The following is a 17,245-nucleotide window of genomic DNA, read 5'->3' as shown; positions in this document are numbered from 1 at the left end:
TAAGTTACTTAAATGCTTTAGAATAACATCATTTTAGAAACAAAATGGGCCTTAGAAGTCATCTGTTCAGCACCCTCATTAAGAAGGTGTTTTGTGTACACAAACACACATACATGCGAACACATATGCTCACACTTATATACATGAAGAAATTGTAAGTATTCATTTTCATTTCCCCCAGGATGAATAATTTTCAAATGAGATTAACCATCATAAGGAAAAATATAAGAACTAAAAAGAGGTTCCAGTTTCACCTTGAGAGAGCTGTACTACTTCCTCCCACTCAGCAGAGGGCGCTAACTCCCCACTCTGCACCCAATCGCTGACTGGGACTACTGCACATGTGCTAGCTGAGTCGGAAAAAGGTTCTGACCTTTGTGTTCTTGCCCACCAAGCAGAGTTGGGAAATCTGTGCATTAAGATGCATGTATTTTCTTGAAAATTTGTAAAAGGTCTTTTTTCAGTTTTCTTTTGTTTTCACCTAAATTACTCTTGTGGGATGTTCTAGTATGCTAGAATATGTAATAACTAGAGGCCCGGTACACGAAATTCGTGCACGGAGGGGGGTTGTCCCTCAGCCCAGCCTGTACCCTCTCCAATAAGGGACCCCTCGAGGGATGTCCGACTGCCCGTTTAGGCCCGATTGATTGGGCTTAAATGGGCAGTCAGACATCCCTCTTACAATCCAGGACTGCTGGCTCCCAACTGCTTGCCTGCCTGCTTTCCTGATTGCCCCTAACCAATTCTGCCTGCCAGCCTGATCACACCCTAACCACTCCGCTGCCAGCCTGTTTGGCCCCAACTTCCCTCCTCTGCCGGCCTGGTCACTCCTAACTGCCCTTTCCTGCAGGGTTGATCACCACCAACTGCCCTCCCTTGCAGGCCTGGTCCCTCTCAACTGCCCTCCCTTGCAGGTCTGGTCCTTCTCAACTGCCCTCCCTTGCAGGCTGGGTGCCTCCCAACTGCCCTCTCCTGCTGGCCATCTTGTGGTGGCCATATTGTGTCCACATGGGGGCAGGATCTTTGACCACATGGGGGCAGCTATATTGTATGTTGCAGTGATGATCAATCTGCATATTACTCTTTTATTAGATAGGATAGAGGCCTGGGGTGGGGGCCAGCTGGTTGGCCTGAAGGGTGTCCCTGATCAGGGTGGGGTTCCCTTGGGGCGTGGGGCGGCCTGAGCGAGGGGCCTGTGGTGGTTTGCAGGCCAGCCATGCCCCCTGGCAACCCAAGCGGAGGTCCTGGTATCTGGAATTTATTTTCCTTCTACAATTGAAACTTTGTAGCCTGGAGCGGAGCCAAGCCTGGGGCTCCCTCCGCGGCCAGCAGCCATTTCTGTTGGGGTTATAATTGAAACTTTGTAGCCTTAAGCGGGTGGGCCCGGCCAGGGTGTGCAGAAAGCTTTGCTTCCCCTGTTGCCACCGGCAACCCTGGCCTGCTCTCTCAAGCTCCATTCTGCCTCCATTTCTGTTTGAATTTGTTTACCTTCTATAATTGAAACTTTGTAGCTTGAGTGGAGGCTTAGGCCTGGCAAGGGCAGGCGGAAAGCTTGGCTTCCTCTGTTACCTAGGAAACCTTGCTCTCTGTGGCTGTAGCCATCTTGGTTGGGTTAATTTGCATACGTGCTCTGATTGGATGGTGGGCGTGGCTTGTGGGCTTGGCTTGTGGGTGTGTCAGAGGTATGGTCAACTTGCATATTTGTCTGTTATTAGGTAGGACAAGTATTCTCAATTTGACCATTAATGCCAAAGTACTCACATTCCCTGAAAGTGGTGGTACGGTGGAGGGGTGGCATATTTTAAGCCATATGAGTTAGGGTTTTTTTTTTTAAGCTGTATATTTCACTTCTTTTGATGGTAGGACTGGGGCATCAAACACTCCTTACAGAATCTGATTAACACCAAAAATTTCCAATAATTCATGTGTCCTCTGTGAGACCTATTCTAGGATCCCCAGTAATTCACACTAAGACCTCATTTGAGATATTTTTAAATTAATGCTGTCATTTATTAAATCCTAACTAATAAAGAGGGGATATGCAAATTGACCGTCACACCATCACAAAGGATGGCAGTGCCCATAGCCACAAGATGGTGGTACCCAGTCCCCTCAGTCCTGCTGGAGTCCCCCAGTCCTTTCAGCCCCGCCGGGGTGGGGATGGCAGGCGCATGGTGCTGCTGGACCCACCCTCAGCCCCCCAGCCTCCCAGGGCTGGCCTGAGGCGCAGGCAAGCCTCGGATGGTGGCTGCCCAGCTGCCCAGGGCTGGTCAAGGCTCAGGTAACCAGGGCCAGCCGAGGCTTGCACTGCCGGCAGTGCAGCAGCAGAGGTGTGATGGGCGTTGCCTTCCCCTGATCGCTGGGTCACCTCCCACCCCTGAGGGCTCCCGGACTGTGAGAGAGGACAAGCTGGGCTGAGGGACCTCCCCTCCAGCTCATGAATTTTCATGCACCGGGCCTCTAGTTATTTTATAAATGAAGATGACTCAAGCATTCAAGAAAACAATTCCTTATTATTTACTTACACAGGTTCAGATTCAATTTTCCACTGTTATGGCTTACTTGGTTAGAAGCCATTCTCAGAGGTTAGATACAAAATTAGCTACATTTGGAAAACAACTTGTTACCTCCCTAAGGTCGGTGTGACTGGTAAACACACAAAACCTGAACTGGAGGCACTGCACAACCAGAAATACATAGCAAATAGCAAAGATCACAGTGCCTTCTTTTAGTGGAGTCAATGTTTATTTGGACTGAAAAGAAATGTTGTCAGTGCAATTTGGGGCCAACGAATGAAAATGTTCAAAAGCTACTTGCTGTGATTTTCTTGCTCAATACAAGCATAATTTTGCATGACCGGAGGTAGATGTTTTTCTAGATACAGATCATTTTTCTTAATGTGAGCTTGATACAAAATGTTACTTCTGAAGTTCTTGCATGCTAATATTTATTTCACTTTGGCACCTCACCCTATTAACTTTTGTCTCTTAAAATGATCATGAGATTAAGGGAGAAAACTAAGGAACAGAAAACCTTTTATCAAGGGTTTCACTCAATTTGCTCAGTCTCCATGAGTCTGTAAACATTAATGTGTTGCCTAATTTCAAGGTTCAAGTATGGATGCTCAATTTCTCCCCCCAAATCCCCTCATTTTCAGATGACCAGGGAGGTTAAAAGGTTTGCCCACAGTTGCCCAGCTCACTAATAGCAGGGCTGTGAGATGAATCCAGGCTTCTTGTCTACCTGGGTTCTTTTGACTCCTGACTTCTATCTTTAGATAAGTGTTTCTGAATTGCAGTACTGTTGACAATTTGGACTGCATAATTCTTTGTTGAGGGGGGGAGGGTGCTACCCAATGCAATGTAGCAGCATCCTTGACCTCAACTCACTAAATGCCAATAGCATTGCTCCCAACCCCTACAGTTGTAAGAATCAAATCCGTCTCCATATATTATAAAAATGTTGCCTAGAAGACAAAATTGTCCCCAATAGAGAACCACTATTCTACAGTATCTAAAGATCACCTCTATCCAAAGCCTGGCTTTAATCCATCTTTTTCATCAGCTCTTTCATACCAACCAAACTCCCAGTAACCCTCCTTACAGGACCTCCCTTTCTGTTTACACCACTCTTCTTTTGCTTTGGGACATCTCTTCTACTAGATTCTTATAAAATACCACGTTCAATGATCTCTGTGCTTCTATGCCATTTTACTGATTAAATTAAAAGCCTCATGAAGAAAGAAACCATGTCTTAAGAGTCATTATATTTCCTAGGCATCTAGAACATGCTTCCCACAGAGCAGGAATTCAATAGTTGGATAGATTCAGCATAACCAAATTGCCGCTAAACAGACGTGAATTTTCCAGACATCTGAAGCGTCTTCCTTCAATGTAGAATGAAATATTTTTATTATTTTGATGGATATATTTCTCATATTTACTTGCATCCCTGTCTTAGTAAAAAGAATATAGTAAGTGCAGTCTCTTGTGATGACTGGAAACATCATTTGGAAAACCACTTGAATTAGAGTCCCTCCATGTGGAAATGCTACTGTCAACCCATCTCGATGACAGAGAAAACCAGGGGTAGAGAGGTCGCCTGCCTAACGTCATAGAGCTAGAAACTTTTAAAAGAAAACTTTTCTTAATTTTTAAAATTCCTTATGCTACATCATTAAATTGTTCCAGGTGGTCGGAAATCTGCTCGTTCTACAAATACTTAGGAGGAGACTGATAAACACAGCAAAATTAGGGGAGAAAGTCGGGAAGCAGTCCCGATACCTGTAATAGACAGTCATCTCCCAAGCATAACAGAGCATCCAAAATAGACATTTGTCCTCGCAGTGATCAGAATATAATCACTCACCGAGTCTTTAGTGGACAAGGGCAAGTCAAAGGCAGCACAGTCCAGAGAAAACAGCATTCGACTTGGCCCCATTCAAGACTGGGTTCACACCTAAGCACTTAGAACCACTGGCAAATGTTTTCATTGCTTTAAGCCTCAGCTTTGCACTTGAACAGAAGGGGGCAAGAATACCTTCTTTGCTGAAGATTAAGTCAAATCGTGGAGGTACATGCTTCCAGCACAGTTGAGTAGGGAACTCACAAATACACCTCCCTTCCTTTCTTTAAAGGCGCCCTCCTCCTCCTGCATTGGCCAGAAGCCCTGCACCAGGCTCCTTCCTGCCCCTCATTGGGAAGGCCCAGAACCACGCGCTTCCCGCTCAGAAGTGTCTTATCTGTGGGCTACCTTCACGCTGATGGCTGCGGTCCCTTCACTGCAGGGTGGGGACAGCAGGGGGGTGGCACCCTCTACCAGCACACGTGCCGAGATTCCACAGAGACAGATGACCTTGTGAGGCCAGAAACAATTGCATGCGAAGATGTCAATGGCTGCCCACCATCTTCACAGACAAGGATTCTGAGGAGTGTAGGTCCTCAACGGGCCCGACCAGGTCGTTTCTGAAGTGTGTCCATGAGGAAAGCCCGCATCTTCTTTAAGGAACAGTTCAGCCCCGAAGACATTGCTAAATACCTTCCAGAATAGTAACACCATCTTCGTCGGGCACTGGCTAGGAAAATGCACTCCTTCAAATTCAGTTTCAACGAATGCAGCAGAAAGCTCTCACTGTGTAAACTGCAATGCTCAGCGCAACAGAGAGAGAGGCACCGTTCCCATAAATTTGATATAATTCTATTTCAATTCCCTTCCGTGGGTAATTTGCACAACATTTTCTTGTAAGTCCACAGCAACATTCGCTAATGTAAATACACATCCTACAAAAATGTTTTTTATCTAAAATCATCTGCCATAGGTTTTCCTGAAGAGGGCATTCCAAACTATAAAAACAAATGTCTCAGTGAAAACATTTATGAAAATATGGGTGGCATAAGTGAAGTTCCACAGGATGCTAGATATTCTGCAAAATACACCAGTGCATGAGTGAATAAATAAATATATAAATTAAGCTTTGGGTGTCTATAAACATATAATTTTGAGGAAATACCAAGTTAAGCAAAATGTATGTCTTTTTTTTTTTTTTTTTTTTTACCTGTGGGATTTCTTAGAATCTTTAAGGCAAAAATATGAATTGTAAGTATCTAAGAAGTAGATCTGATAGAACTTCTCAAACTTATTTTTTTTCTCTCAAACATTTTTCAAGACTCAGGCACTGTGGAACATCAGTTTGGGAAACACTGATCTGAAATGTTACCATGATATATGGCCTGTCAAAAGTTATGACAAATAAGCATCCTAACCCTTCAGGTGGAAGAAAAGGTGGTCCATTTGACACATAGACCAGAGGAATCATTGTGAGCACTTACAAAGCATTGGCAACTTCTACAAGGAGTAAAACACAGCTTTCCCCATAGTAACTACTGCTGCTCATTTAACCATTAAAAAACAATCAGAACACAATAGCATATGGTTCTGTTTTGGATGCAGATCCTACATTGTATTCTTGAGGCTAATTTTTCCTTTTTATCAATTGCTTAAGTGTAAAATGACTTGCAATCTGAATATGTATTTACTATGGACTGACTGTCTGTTCTCCCAATGTGCACAGATTGAAGCCCTAGCCCCCAACATGACCATATTTGGAGAGAGGGCCTGTGAGGAGGTCATGCAGGTTGAATGAAGTCATAAGAGAGGGCACTAATCCAATAGGGTGGTACCCTTGTATGTGGAGGATAAGATACCAGAGCACCCCCCAATCTCTCTCAATCTCTCTCTCTCTCTCTCTCCCTCTCCTTCTCCCGCCCCCTCTTTTACTTCCTTCTTCTCCATATTCCCCTCTCGCTTGCCCTCTCTCCCTCTCTCCCTTTAAAGAGGTCAGGTGAGCACACAGGAGAAGAGCAGCTGCCTACAGGCCGGGAAGAGAACTCTCACCAGACACTGAACCCTGCTGGGCCTTGACCTTGGACTTCCCAGCCTCCAGACGGTGAGAAACAACTTCCTGCTGTAAAAGTCATGAAGTCTGTGGAATTTTGTGTGGCAGCCCAAGCAAACGAATACAATATTGGGCAAACCGCCGACCAATCCACAAAAAACCGAATCGAATCCATGGTAAGTTAACTGCGGGTGTTTAAGGCTGAATCTCAAACAGTTAATACCATTGACCACCTTCCGGTTTAGAGGAAGCATAAACAAGCAAGAGGCTAGGCATCTGTTGTGTCGTGAATGTTAAGAATCCTGAGGGGAAAAAAAATGTTCCTATTAAAATGTCCTTTTTAAAAAAGTTGACCTTTATACCCTTAAAGCTTTAAAAACAAAAACAAAAATCCTCATCCAAACAAAATAAACGACAAGCCTTCTCCTCATTTTAAGACACTTTATGCAAAAACACTTCCACCCTTGATCTGTTCCAGGGCGGCCGGAGCTGCTGAGTGTATGAGCTCAGGCCTGTGAAAGGTGTGCAAACACAGTGCTGCCTGCCCCGGGGAAGGTAAACACGCTCTCCCTTCGGCCAGGCAAACTGCGAGCGGCCTACGCATCCGCCGCGGTTGTCAGGACGAGGCAATGGAATGGCTGGTTTCCAGGCTCCGGCCTGCCGAGCATCCCTGTCCCCCCGCGGGACCCCGCGGCCGGACACTCACTGCACCGAGCCTCGTCGCTCCAGTCGTCGCAGTCGTTGTAGCCATTACACTGCAGTTTCCCGGGGATGCAGATCCCGCTGGCGCACAGAAAGCTCTCGCCCCCTCCACAGAACGCTGCAAGGGGAAGGAAAACAACGTCAGAAAATTGCTTTGGTGTTTTGGTTTTGGTTTTTCCTTTTAAAAATAGGAGAAGCAAATAAAGAACAAGAGAAAAACTTCCCTCGCTGTTCAACAGATTTGTTTCTAAATCCCCCCAGTTTCATGGTCATCAGTGCCCCTGTGGCCCTCCAGCCCCTTCATGGTGAGATGACTTGGGAATAAATGAAGGCTGTTGGCCCCGGGGAAGCAGAAGAAAGGGGATCCGGGGGCTCGCAGAGCGACAGGCGTCATGCTTGGAGCTCGAGAGAGCAGCCCCTCGACTGTTCAGCCTCTGTGGGGACAACACCAAATGGGAGTATTTTTCTTAATAACTGAAAACTATTTCAAACGGAAGTGCTATTTATTGAACAAATACTTTTTAAAAGCTTTCAGTAATAAACCACATACATGTGGTTATTAGAAAAAAAAAAACAAAGACAAAAAACAAACCCCCCTTCCCTTCTGAAACACTATTCAATGTTGCACAGAGAAAGTTAGAGTAAAATAGTCAACTAGTTGATTTGGTACGTTTCTATGATGCTATCATGTGCAATCCTCACAATATCAACAACAAAAGTCTGGTTTTCCATTAAACCCCACGATTTCCATATCGATACAAATTAGAGCTACGGACTTCAACTGCAGAAATATGAAAGGCATTTATATTTTGTATAGTCTTAGAGGAGGCTACAGGCACAGACTCCTGAAGGGTGCAGAGGAAACCAGATATAAAGTGAAAAACACTTGGGTCGTACTAGCCGGTCTAGACAGTCTCCTCTCTCCAGGGTTAAGAGAAAGTGTTCAAGGAATAAGTGTTGATCCTATGATGAGGCTGGTGTTTTTTTTCTGTGTTAGACTAGAGAGTGCGTGAATTCCATCTGTCTGCATTTCAGCAACTGCAATGCCTTGGAAGAAGTATTGCATTCCCTGCCTTATGGTGCTGATGATTCCTCGGAAATGCAGCTGAGAGCTCAACAGTAAATCTCTAGACTTCATCTTTAAGACCCTATATATTTTACTGCAGTAAAACTATTTCTTGTGTATGGTTATATCAAATCTGGATCAAATTTAAAGCCTAGCATGGCTTTGCATTGTTTTGATTATCGCTATCCCGTGGTGTCTTGGATGATTCTGCAGAAACTGACTTCTGTGTGGTTCCTCAGTGGGAGGTGTGGCTTCCCTCGGCTTTAGGACATTGTCAATTGTTTCTTTATTCTTTCTTTAGAGGTTCACAGGTTCATTAATCAATGTTATTTTTGTAAAATTAGAATAACTGTTGAATTTTTTGTAAAATTAGAATAACTGTTGAATATGCCCAATGTTATTTTTGTAAAATTAGTAGAACTCTGTTTGATTTCTCCTTAACTTGTATTTAGAATTTCTACCTTTATTTGTATGAAACTGTTCAACTAGCCAAGTATTTCAAACACATCTAGATTATTTGGAATTTCCAAACAGCCCCTTGAAGTAGACAGGTAGACATTCTATCACATCTTCCTTGGGGGAAGTGGTAGTTTACAAATACAGGAGCTAGAGTGTCATGTGGTGAAGACAGCAATTGCTGAAAGCCATGCAGCCAGGAAGAGGTGAAAACCACCCAGAATGGTGAGGTCTGTGCTCAAGGCTCAGTCCTCCACACTCTCCCCAGTCCTTGTTTTTAGTACAGAAACAGCTGTGGTCAGTTCAAGGCCGCCAGGGTCGGGTAAAAGTTCAAACTTGCCTTTATTTTTCTCTTTAAACAAAAGATAAATGTCTGTCCTTTGGGTGGACTGGACCAGATGAGATGACATTCCATGTCAGCTCTGGGTTTTTGGGAGTATTTCCCAGGAGAGCTCTTTCTTTACAAGTTTCTGTAGAGATTTTCAACCATAAATTTTACTGTTTTATAACAACCATCTTCCAACAGCCTTTATTTAGGCTTAGCCCTTTAGGTGACTAAGGGATTCCCTGAGGCAGCCATGCTATGCAATCTTGAGAACATTTTCACTAACATCATCTATAATTCTAAGAGGTGCATATTGGGCTTTAAATAAATGGCAGATTGGTCAAGGGAAGATTCATTCATTCATTAAACATATTGACTACCTACCATGTGCTAGGCATTATTCTAGCACCTAGAAATACAGCAGTGAAGAAAACAAAAATAATTCCCCCACCTTCATGTAGCATATACGCTACTAATCATCATCTGATAGATACTTTTACCAACTAAAGACACATCACACCAACATTGACTTCTATCTACACACATGACATTTAAATAACATTAATGCAAAGATTTCAGTATACAGAGGTGCAGTGCCTAAGATGTTAGTTTACCTGTCCAGTAGGTGAGGTCAATTACAAATCACCTGAACTTGAAAATTCCATGGATGCTGAAGAATATATCCCCGTGAAGATGATCAGCTCTTTTTACTATTCTTGTCTCTGATAACAGACTGCTGAAATAACAGCCATAGCCTGAAATGACCTTTAGATGTTCTACAACCATTTCCAGCCCTCTCAGTCCTCTCTGCCTGTGTATTACAGGCAGCATTTACTAGTATATTGGCAAAGAGTATTTTTCAGAAATCACTCACCAGTCTCTGACTGTATAGTGTCCTCATTCATCCTGTCTTGGAGCCCTTATTTTAATTCTGAAGCTCCCGTTCAACTCTACCTCTGAAGAGAGAGCTGACCTGTCACAGAGCATCATCACCTGAGCCTGTACTAAGAGCTTGTCAGTCCTTCATTGAACATGATGCTAGAAATTACGTTACTGCCAACCATATCACTGTTACCTTTTACAAGGCTATTTAACTAGAGAAAGAGAATGAGTGTAATCTTTTAGCGGCTAATAGAAGAATTCCTCCTGTGGAAAGCACTGAGTCTTTGGATATAATAGGCTGATAAAGTCATTGGGTGAAAGATCAGATGTGACAGAGCAGAGTAAAAACCCCAAGTTATGCTCAAGTAAGCAAACTTGCTCTTCACCCTACCTTCTGAGTCATGTCAACTGGATGGTCCCTCATTTTGTCAAACATTAATATGTTTGGGTAGGTGTGCATAGGGATATCAGAAAGTCCTGTGTATAAGAAGAGTGAGGATCCCCAAGGGGAGAGAGAGGAGGGAGCCAGTGTGCTGGGCCCTGCCAGGAGGGAAGCATAAATAAAAAGTTGGCTGAGCCTCCCTGAGGGGCAGGGTATATATCTAGAGAAGACCCTTTGGAAGACGGAAGTATCTAATGGATATTTCAAGTTGCTTTCTGAGGAATGGGAGGGGTAATCACTTCTTCCACCTGCCATATGGAATCAGCAAAGCTTATGTTGCTCTCTAATTTTCCACTCATTTACTTGGCCAATTTGGCATTCTTCTAGGAGCTCGGGGCACATCACTGAATACCAAATAGATGCTTTGCTTTGTGGAGGTTATATTACAGGGAGGCAAACAATATCAATGAGCATAATAAATGAGAAAATTTCTGTAGCCGTAACCGGTTTGGCTCAGTGGATAGAGCGTCGGCCTGCGGACTCAAGGGTCCCAGGTTCGATTCCAATCAAGGGCATGTACCTTAGTTGTGGGCACATACCCAGTAGGGAGTGTGCAGGAGGCAGCTGATCGATGTTTCTCTCTCATTGTTTCTAACTCTCTATCCCTCTCTGTAAAATATCAATAAAATATATATATTTTTAAAAAGCTCAAGAAATTTCTGTATATTAGGTCAGAAGGTAATGAGTGCTATGAAAAAAAAAGAGTACAACAGATGAAAAAATACAGGAGATGTCAGGGTGGGATAGGACAAGGCCCCAAATCAATTAGAGTGCCAGGGCAGGTCTCATTGAAAGCTGACATTAGCAACACCTTGAAAGATGTGGGGGATTTAACCAAATCTCAGGGGTGGATTTCAGCAGAAGTGCCAATGTAAAGACCCTCAGGCAGCCCTAACCGGTTTGGTTCAGTGGATAGAGCTTCGGCCTGCAAACTGAAGGGTCCTGGGTTGGATTCTGGTCAAGGGCATATGCCCAGATTGCCGACTCGATCCCCAGTGGGGGGCGTGCAGGAGACAGCCAATCAATGATTCTTTCTCATCACTGATGTTTCTATTTCTCTCCCTCTCCCTTTCTTTCTAAAATTGAGTATATATATATATATATATATATATATATATATATATATATATTCTTTTAAAATATATATATATTTTAATATATATATATATATTTTAATATATATATATTTTAATATATATATATATATATATATATATATATATATATTTTAAAAGACCCTCAGGCAGGAGCATGCCTGGCAGGTGTCAGGAACAGCAAGGAGACATGTGTGGCTGGAGACAGACAGACACACAGAGCGACAGAGGCAGAGAGAGACAGAGATGCACCAAGGAAGGGAGGTAAGGAGGGAGGGAGGAAGGAAGAGAAAACTTCCAAACAGGGATTGACTAATTAATAAATATACTACTTTACTATTTAGTGTAGAAGTCACAAACAGGATTCTGCAGCAATTTTGTAAAAAATCATTGGAAAATAGCCTGTCCAGTGTTGCTCAGTGGTTAAGCATTGACCTATGAGCCAGGAGGTCACAGTTTGATTCCTGGTCAGGGCACATGCATGGGTTGCAGGATTGATCCCCAGTAGGGATGGGGGCGGGAGGGGGGCGGGCACAGGACATGCAGGAGGCAGCCTCTCAATGATTCTCTCTCATCATTGATGTTTCTATCTCTCCACCTCCCTTCCTCTCTGAAATCAATAAAAAAATATTTTTTAAAATAATTGGAAAATAATCCCTGGATGGGTGACTCAGTTGGCTAGAGTATCATCCTGTACACCAAAAGGTTGAGGATTCAATTCCCAGTCAAGGAACATACCCAAGTTTCAGGTTCGATTCCCAGCCAGGGCATGTATGGGAGGCAACTGATCAATGTTTCTCTCTCTCCCTTCCCTAAAATCAATAAAAAAATGTATCCACAGTGAGAATTTTAAAAAATCATTAGAAAATAAGATGTACACTGGGACTCTGTTATTTATAATTTCCTGCAAATAAGTACAATAACATAACTTCAACTTTCCAAAGAACATAGACGATTTAGAAATTGCATGCTTATAGTCCACCCTCTTGAAAGGCAGGCAGAGGTTTCTAATTACTCAAACATTTTGGAGGGGTGTCACTTTCTCAATTTGCTTTAGGAAATAAACACTTTATCTTCTGAACAAATAATTATAATTTAATGGCACTTTAAAATATTTTGAGATTTTTTTCTCCACTCTTAAGGCTATCTCAAAAGGTATTTTAGAAGTACTCACTATGAATCATAAAATGAAAATGATGGAACAATATTATAAACTACCTTTGACCAATTTCAAACAAATGTAGGATGTGTCATATGAAAGAGTTGGCCGTGTGTATAAATCTAACATAAATAAAAGAAATATATGTGATTTGGAAAGAATATAGTCCCTTGCAAGCATGTGGTAGTATCTGAAACATTATAGGTATTAACATGTTTCCAGACTTTTACTAAACGTGTAACTCAGTCATGACATCTATGGAAAGTCTTAGGAGAAAGATAAAGGAAGAAAAATAACCAGTTTGAAGAGCTCTCATGTTATCTTCCTTATTTGTTAGGCTACACAAATTGGATTGATTTCATTTCACAAGTTAATAGTTTGTGGATATCACTTGCAACACAAACCAAATTTATTTTTAATCCCAGTTACTTTTATTTTAGTCAGTTTTATGTATTGACCATCTTAATGCTGGAATAAATTGTCTATGATTTTGCAATATTGTGGCTAAAGACCCAGAAATAGAATAAACATATATATTTAGAATTTACTATGCAAAGAATTTTGAAAAAACTATCTGTCAAGAACAGATTACAGTTCTACTCTAATGTCTAGAAATACATTTCCAATCCCATGAAGACTTCCCTGCCTACTTTCTGTTGTTAATTACTATAACAGAGAATTCCAAAGCATTACCAATCATAAAATTCACTGATCTTCAGGATACTGTAGGGTCTCACCTGTCTTTCAGATCAGAGAGCCGGATTCGAAGCTTCTGAAGCCCTAGGTTAGAGCTCTGTCAAAACCCTCTCTACTCTCCATCCTCTTTTCTTTTTAATATACTTTATTGATTTTTTACAGAAAGGAAGGGAGAGGGATAGAGAGCTAGAAACACCGATGAGAGAGAAACATCGATCAGATGCCTCCTGCACACCCCCTACTGGGGATGTGCCCGCAACCAAGGTACATGCCCTTGACTGGAATCGAACCCGGGACCCTTCAGTCCGCAGGCCGACGCTCTATCCACTGATGCAAACTGGCCAGGGCTCCATCCTCTTAACTGATGGCAACAAACCCCCCTCACTTACCCCCACACAGTAGTAGCCCATGGGACAGCACAAATTCCATTGGCAAGGCTGAGAAAACCTAGATACTAATACTTCTGGTTCTCTAATCCTTTAAACTTAAAAGACCCCAAACATTCAAGTAACTTGAATTCTAACTACTATTATAATTTGAAAATGTTAATGGTGATGAAACTAGTTTATAAACATTCACCCTAATATCAATATTGATACTGACTGGATCTATAGACAGGAGAAGTCATTATACTATATGATATAATTATATATAAATATATGTTTTATATTTATTTACTTATTTATATATTATAAATATGTTATTATTAAATAAATAGAATATATAACAAATACTATATTGCATAATATATTTATAATATATATCGTTAAATAAATAAATAAAATAAATATATTACTTTTCTGCCTGCTTTGGGAAGTTATTCAACCTTTTGGAGCCTCAGTTTTCTTATCTGAATTCTACCTGTTTTGAGACTGTCTTTGAGAATATTAATCAGCAATATCAAGTGTATGGCACCGAACTGGGTAAAACCCAGCATGTTCTGTTCACTAAGGCTGGGGAGCAGGCCCGTCACTCCTGAAGACACCCATCACAATATGTTAAGAAAAAACACCTTGTGCTTAGAGGGTTTACCTGCAAATAGCTAGGGGTCCAGCCCTGTGGATACAGCAGACCTAGAAGGCTGCGGTGATTGTATTCTTTGTAACAACCGAGATAACAGAAAAACAACATGATTTTGACAGATCGTCTCTCAGAAACCAATATAACAACATCTAGGGATGGAACGCCTCACTTTCCTTGGGCTCCTAGACAGAAAAGGGAGTCAACTGCTCCAACAGTGTTCACTTTTACTGTTAAATCACATGTGTCCTGTGAAATGGTTTACATCCTGGTAGAACACAGAGGTGTCCTCTGAATTTCTTTCCCATGCTTGCTCCACTTTCTACCACGGCATGCCTTTCGCGGCGCAGCTACAAAAGTCTCTCCTAGGAGCCCTCGTTACCAGGATTGTATATAACAAAGCCACACAGACTAAACCTAACATGGGAAAAAGTCAACCTTGCCTAAAACTAAATATAAGCACAATTTAATTAACTTGCATTCCAGAGTCACAGCTGCCAACTTGTTGAGACTAGAAGATTGGGTACACAGCACCCAAAGGCTCGGAGGAAGGGGGTGGGGAGAAGAGAAACTGCTCATTTTCTTTCCAAAGTCTTCACAGGACTCATATGATCCTTTGTACCAATAAACAGGAATAATATCCCCTTTGAACAAGATAAAGGCATCCAATAGGGCGGGGGCAGGGGCAGAATGAGCTAATGCAGGAAGAGGTGAAGTTTCAGGAGAGGCCAACGTTTCAGGAGGGACTAGAAATGTATAAAAAATAATCTTAACATTCAGATCAGCCCGAGTCAAGTAGGGAATGGTCTGCTTTATGAAAGGAGTTCGGGCAAAGCTGCAGATACTAGGAAGTCAAAACCTAGGTACCTATCACTGTAAATTCTCATAACTGCAATTTGAGCAGCGATGTTGTGATGTCTAAGATACTCTCCTGATCAGCCTACTGTGCTGAAACTAACCATGGGAAACGAGGACATGAGGGTCGTCAATGGGAGATGGGTTGGGGGACTGAGCTTAGCATGGAGGTGATATTGCTTGGAAAAGGGTACTTCTAAGCAGGATCACCAGATGGCAGCCATACTCAGCCCATAGACCCTGTGAGGCAAGGACTCAGTCTGAGCTTGTGGAGACTCAGGGAATTCCAGTGGGGGGACTTGTCTTTTTTTTTTTTTCCTAAAGAACATTGAGTAAATTTGAAATCCCACTTTGGCCAATTATTACTGCAGAAAACTGAGAAGTCTTTCACAATTGAAGTCTACTCATATCCTTGGTACATTTTCTCTATTGGTTTTCTTCCTGTCTACTGGAGCTCCTCTTGTTGAAATTATTTTCTCCCAGGCCACCCATCATTTATTTGTTTTTTAATTCATAGTCTCTTGAGCTATGCAAAAGTTTCACATATGGGTGAAGTCAAATACACCAGTCTTTATGGTTTATGTCTTTATAAACCATATCTTTGTGTGTCAGAGTACAGAAACTCTATGAAGGCTGTGACTGTTGTTTTTTATTTCCTACTATAGCCATAAGACCTAGAAGAGTGGCACGCATATAGCATGGGCTAAATAAACTTTGCATTCGGCCCAGAGCCTTTCTAGAACATCTGGAAACTACCAAGACCAAAATTAAGAGTCACATTCTGGCCAGAATAACACTAAAAATAGGCCACAGGGGTAGGGAAATCAGATCAGGTTTCTTTTTCTTTCTTTTTTTTTTTTTAAAAGAATATATTTTATTGATATTTTACAGAGAGGAAGGGAGAGGGATAGAGCGTCAGAAACATCGATGAGAGAGAAACATCGATCAGCTGCCTCCTGCACACCCCCCAGTGGGGATGTGCCCGCAACCAAGGTACATGCCCCCGACCGGAATCGAACCTGGGACCCTTCAGTCCGCAGGCCGACGCTCTATCCACTGAGCCAAACCGGTTTCGGCAGATCAGGTTTCTTAATAGTAAAAACTGATTTTGATCTGGCCATTAGAGATTGACTAATTTTTTGTTAAAATAAGAAGGCTTACCATGTGGCTGAAATGGTCAAAATATAAAATATATAGTCTGAATTATATTTAAAGGAATAGAATAAAAGACCTCTGGAGATGCTTTTGAGATTTAAGTTTCAGAGAAACGCCAAAGGGAAGAAAGGTGGTGACTAGGTACTTTCAAATACCAGCCACTAGAGGGAGACCACATCTTAAACCAAACCACAGGGCCCATAATACACTTGTGGGAAGTATCCAGGTTGTGACAGTATTTAAAAACAATTGTATTTTATGTATTTTCAGTGTTTATGTTAAAATCGAATCACTTTTCTTTAAAAAAAAATCATTTTGCATTTTAAATACAGGCACAAAAATATGAATCCTCATAGACCAACGCATTCGGAAACACTAGAGCATACTGTGTGTGTTTATTGCAGAATTGACGTTTCCATTCTCTTAATAACCAATACATTTCAGAAATACAGTTTTTACTCAGCCAATTTTATTTCAAGTGGCTTTTTGTACATTTTTAGAACTGCAATTGCCACCTAGTGTGATTTTTGTCTAAAATCGAAATGGACTTTGCAGCAGGTGATCTCATTACAAGATAAGCTCATTACAGATGCCTGTGGGAATGTCTCACCGGCACCCAGGGCGGAAAGGAACTCCTCGGGACTGGAAACGTCCTAAAACGCTGGTACCACAAGCTCTCAATGCCTCTGCTCTAAGAACGCTGACGAAAACTGCCCCTTTTTCTCAGCAACCCTCCTCCTAAGAAGAATGTGTCACGGCCATTCCAGGGTCCTTTATAAGGACAGACAGAAAAGGAGGCCAAATACTTCACAAAATTTGGCATGATTCTAAGGGCTCCTGGGAGGTCTCCCTGCCTAAAGTATTTCCCAGCTGAAATTCCTCAGTTTGGTTTTACTCATTTGACCTCAGCCAAGAGTCCTCAAAAGGCAGTTCCTGGGGACTCCTCATTCATCCAAGCGTTGGAAACAGCAGAAATCACAGGCCTTACAGCGGTCATAA

At 42.1% G+C, this 17,245-nt stretch overlaps 1 protein-coding gene across 2 annotated transcripts in view; it reads right to left on the bottom strand.

Moving 5' to 3' along the window:
* CORIN (corin, serine peptidase) overlaps nucleotides 1–17,245 on the bottom strand; it is a gene marked incomplete at its 3' end in the record, with an annotated part of 129,825 nt that overhangs the window by 67,132 nt on the left and 45,448 nt on the right. For both annotated transcript variants that reach the window (XM_079769420.1, XM_079769421.1), the window contains exon 3: nucleotides 7,101–7,214. In XM_079769420.1, coding sequence (XP_079625546.1) covers nucleotides 7,101–7,214 — 114 coding nt within the window. The remainder of the gene's footprint in view (nucleotides 1–7,100; nucleotides 7,215–17,245) is intronic.

Source organism: Cnephaeus nilssonii (genome assembly GCF_951640355.1).
Source record: "Cnephaeus nilssonii genome assembly, chromosome: 1".
Taxonomy (NCBI): Eukaryota; Metazoa; Chordata; class Mammalia; order Chiroptera; family Vespertilionidae; genus Cnephaeus; species Cnephaeus nilssonii.
The sequence above is the reverse complement of the archived record's forward strand: the minus strand, read 5'-3'. Positions and strand labels throughout refer to the sequence as shown.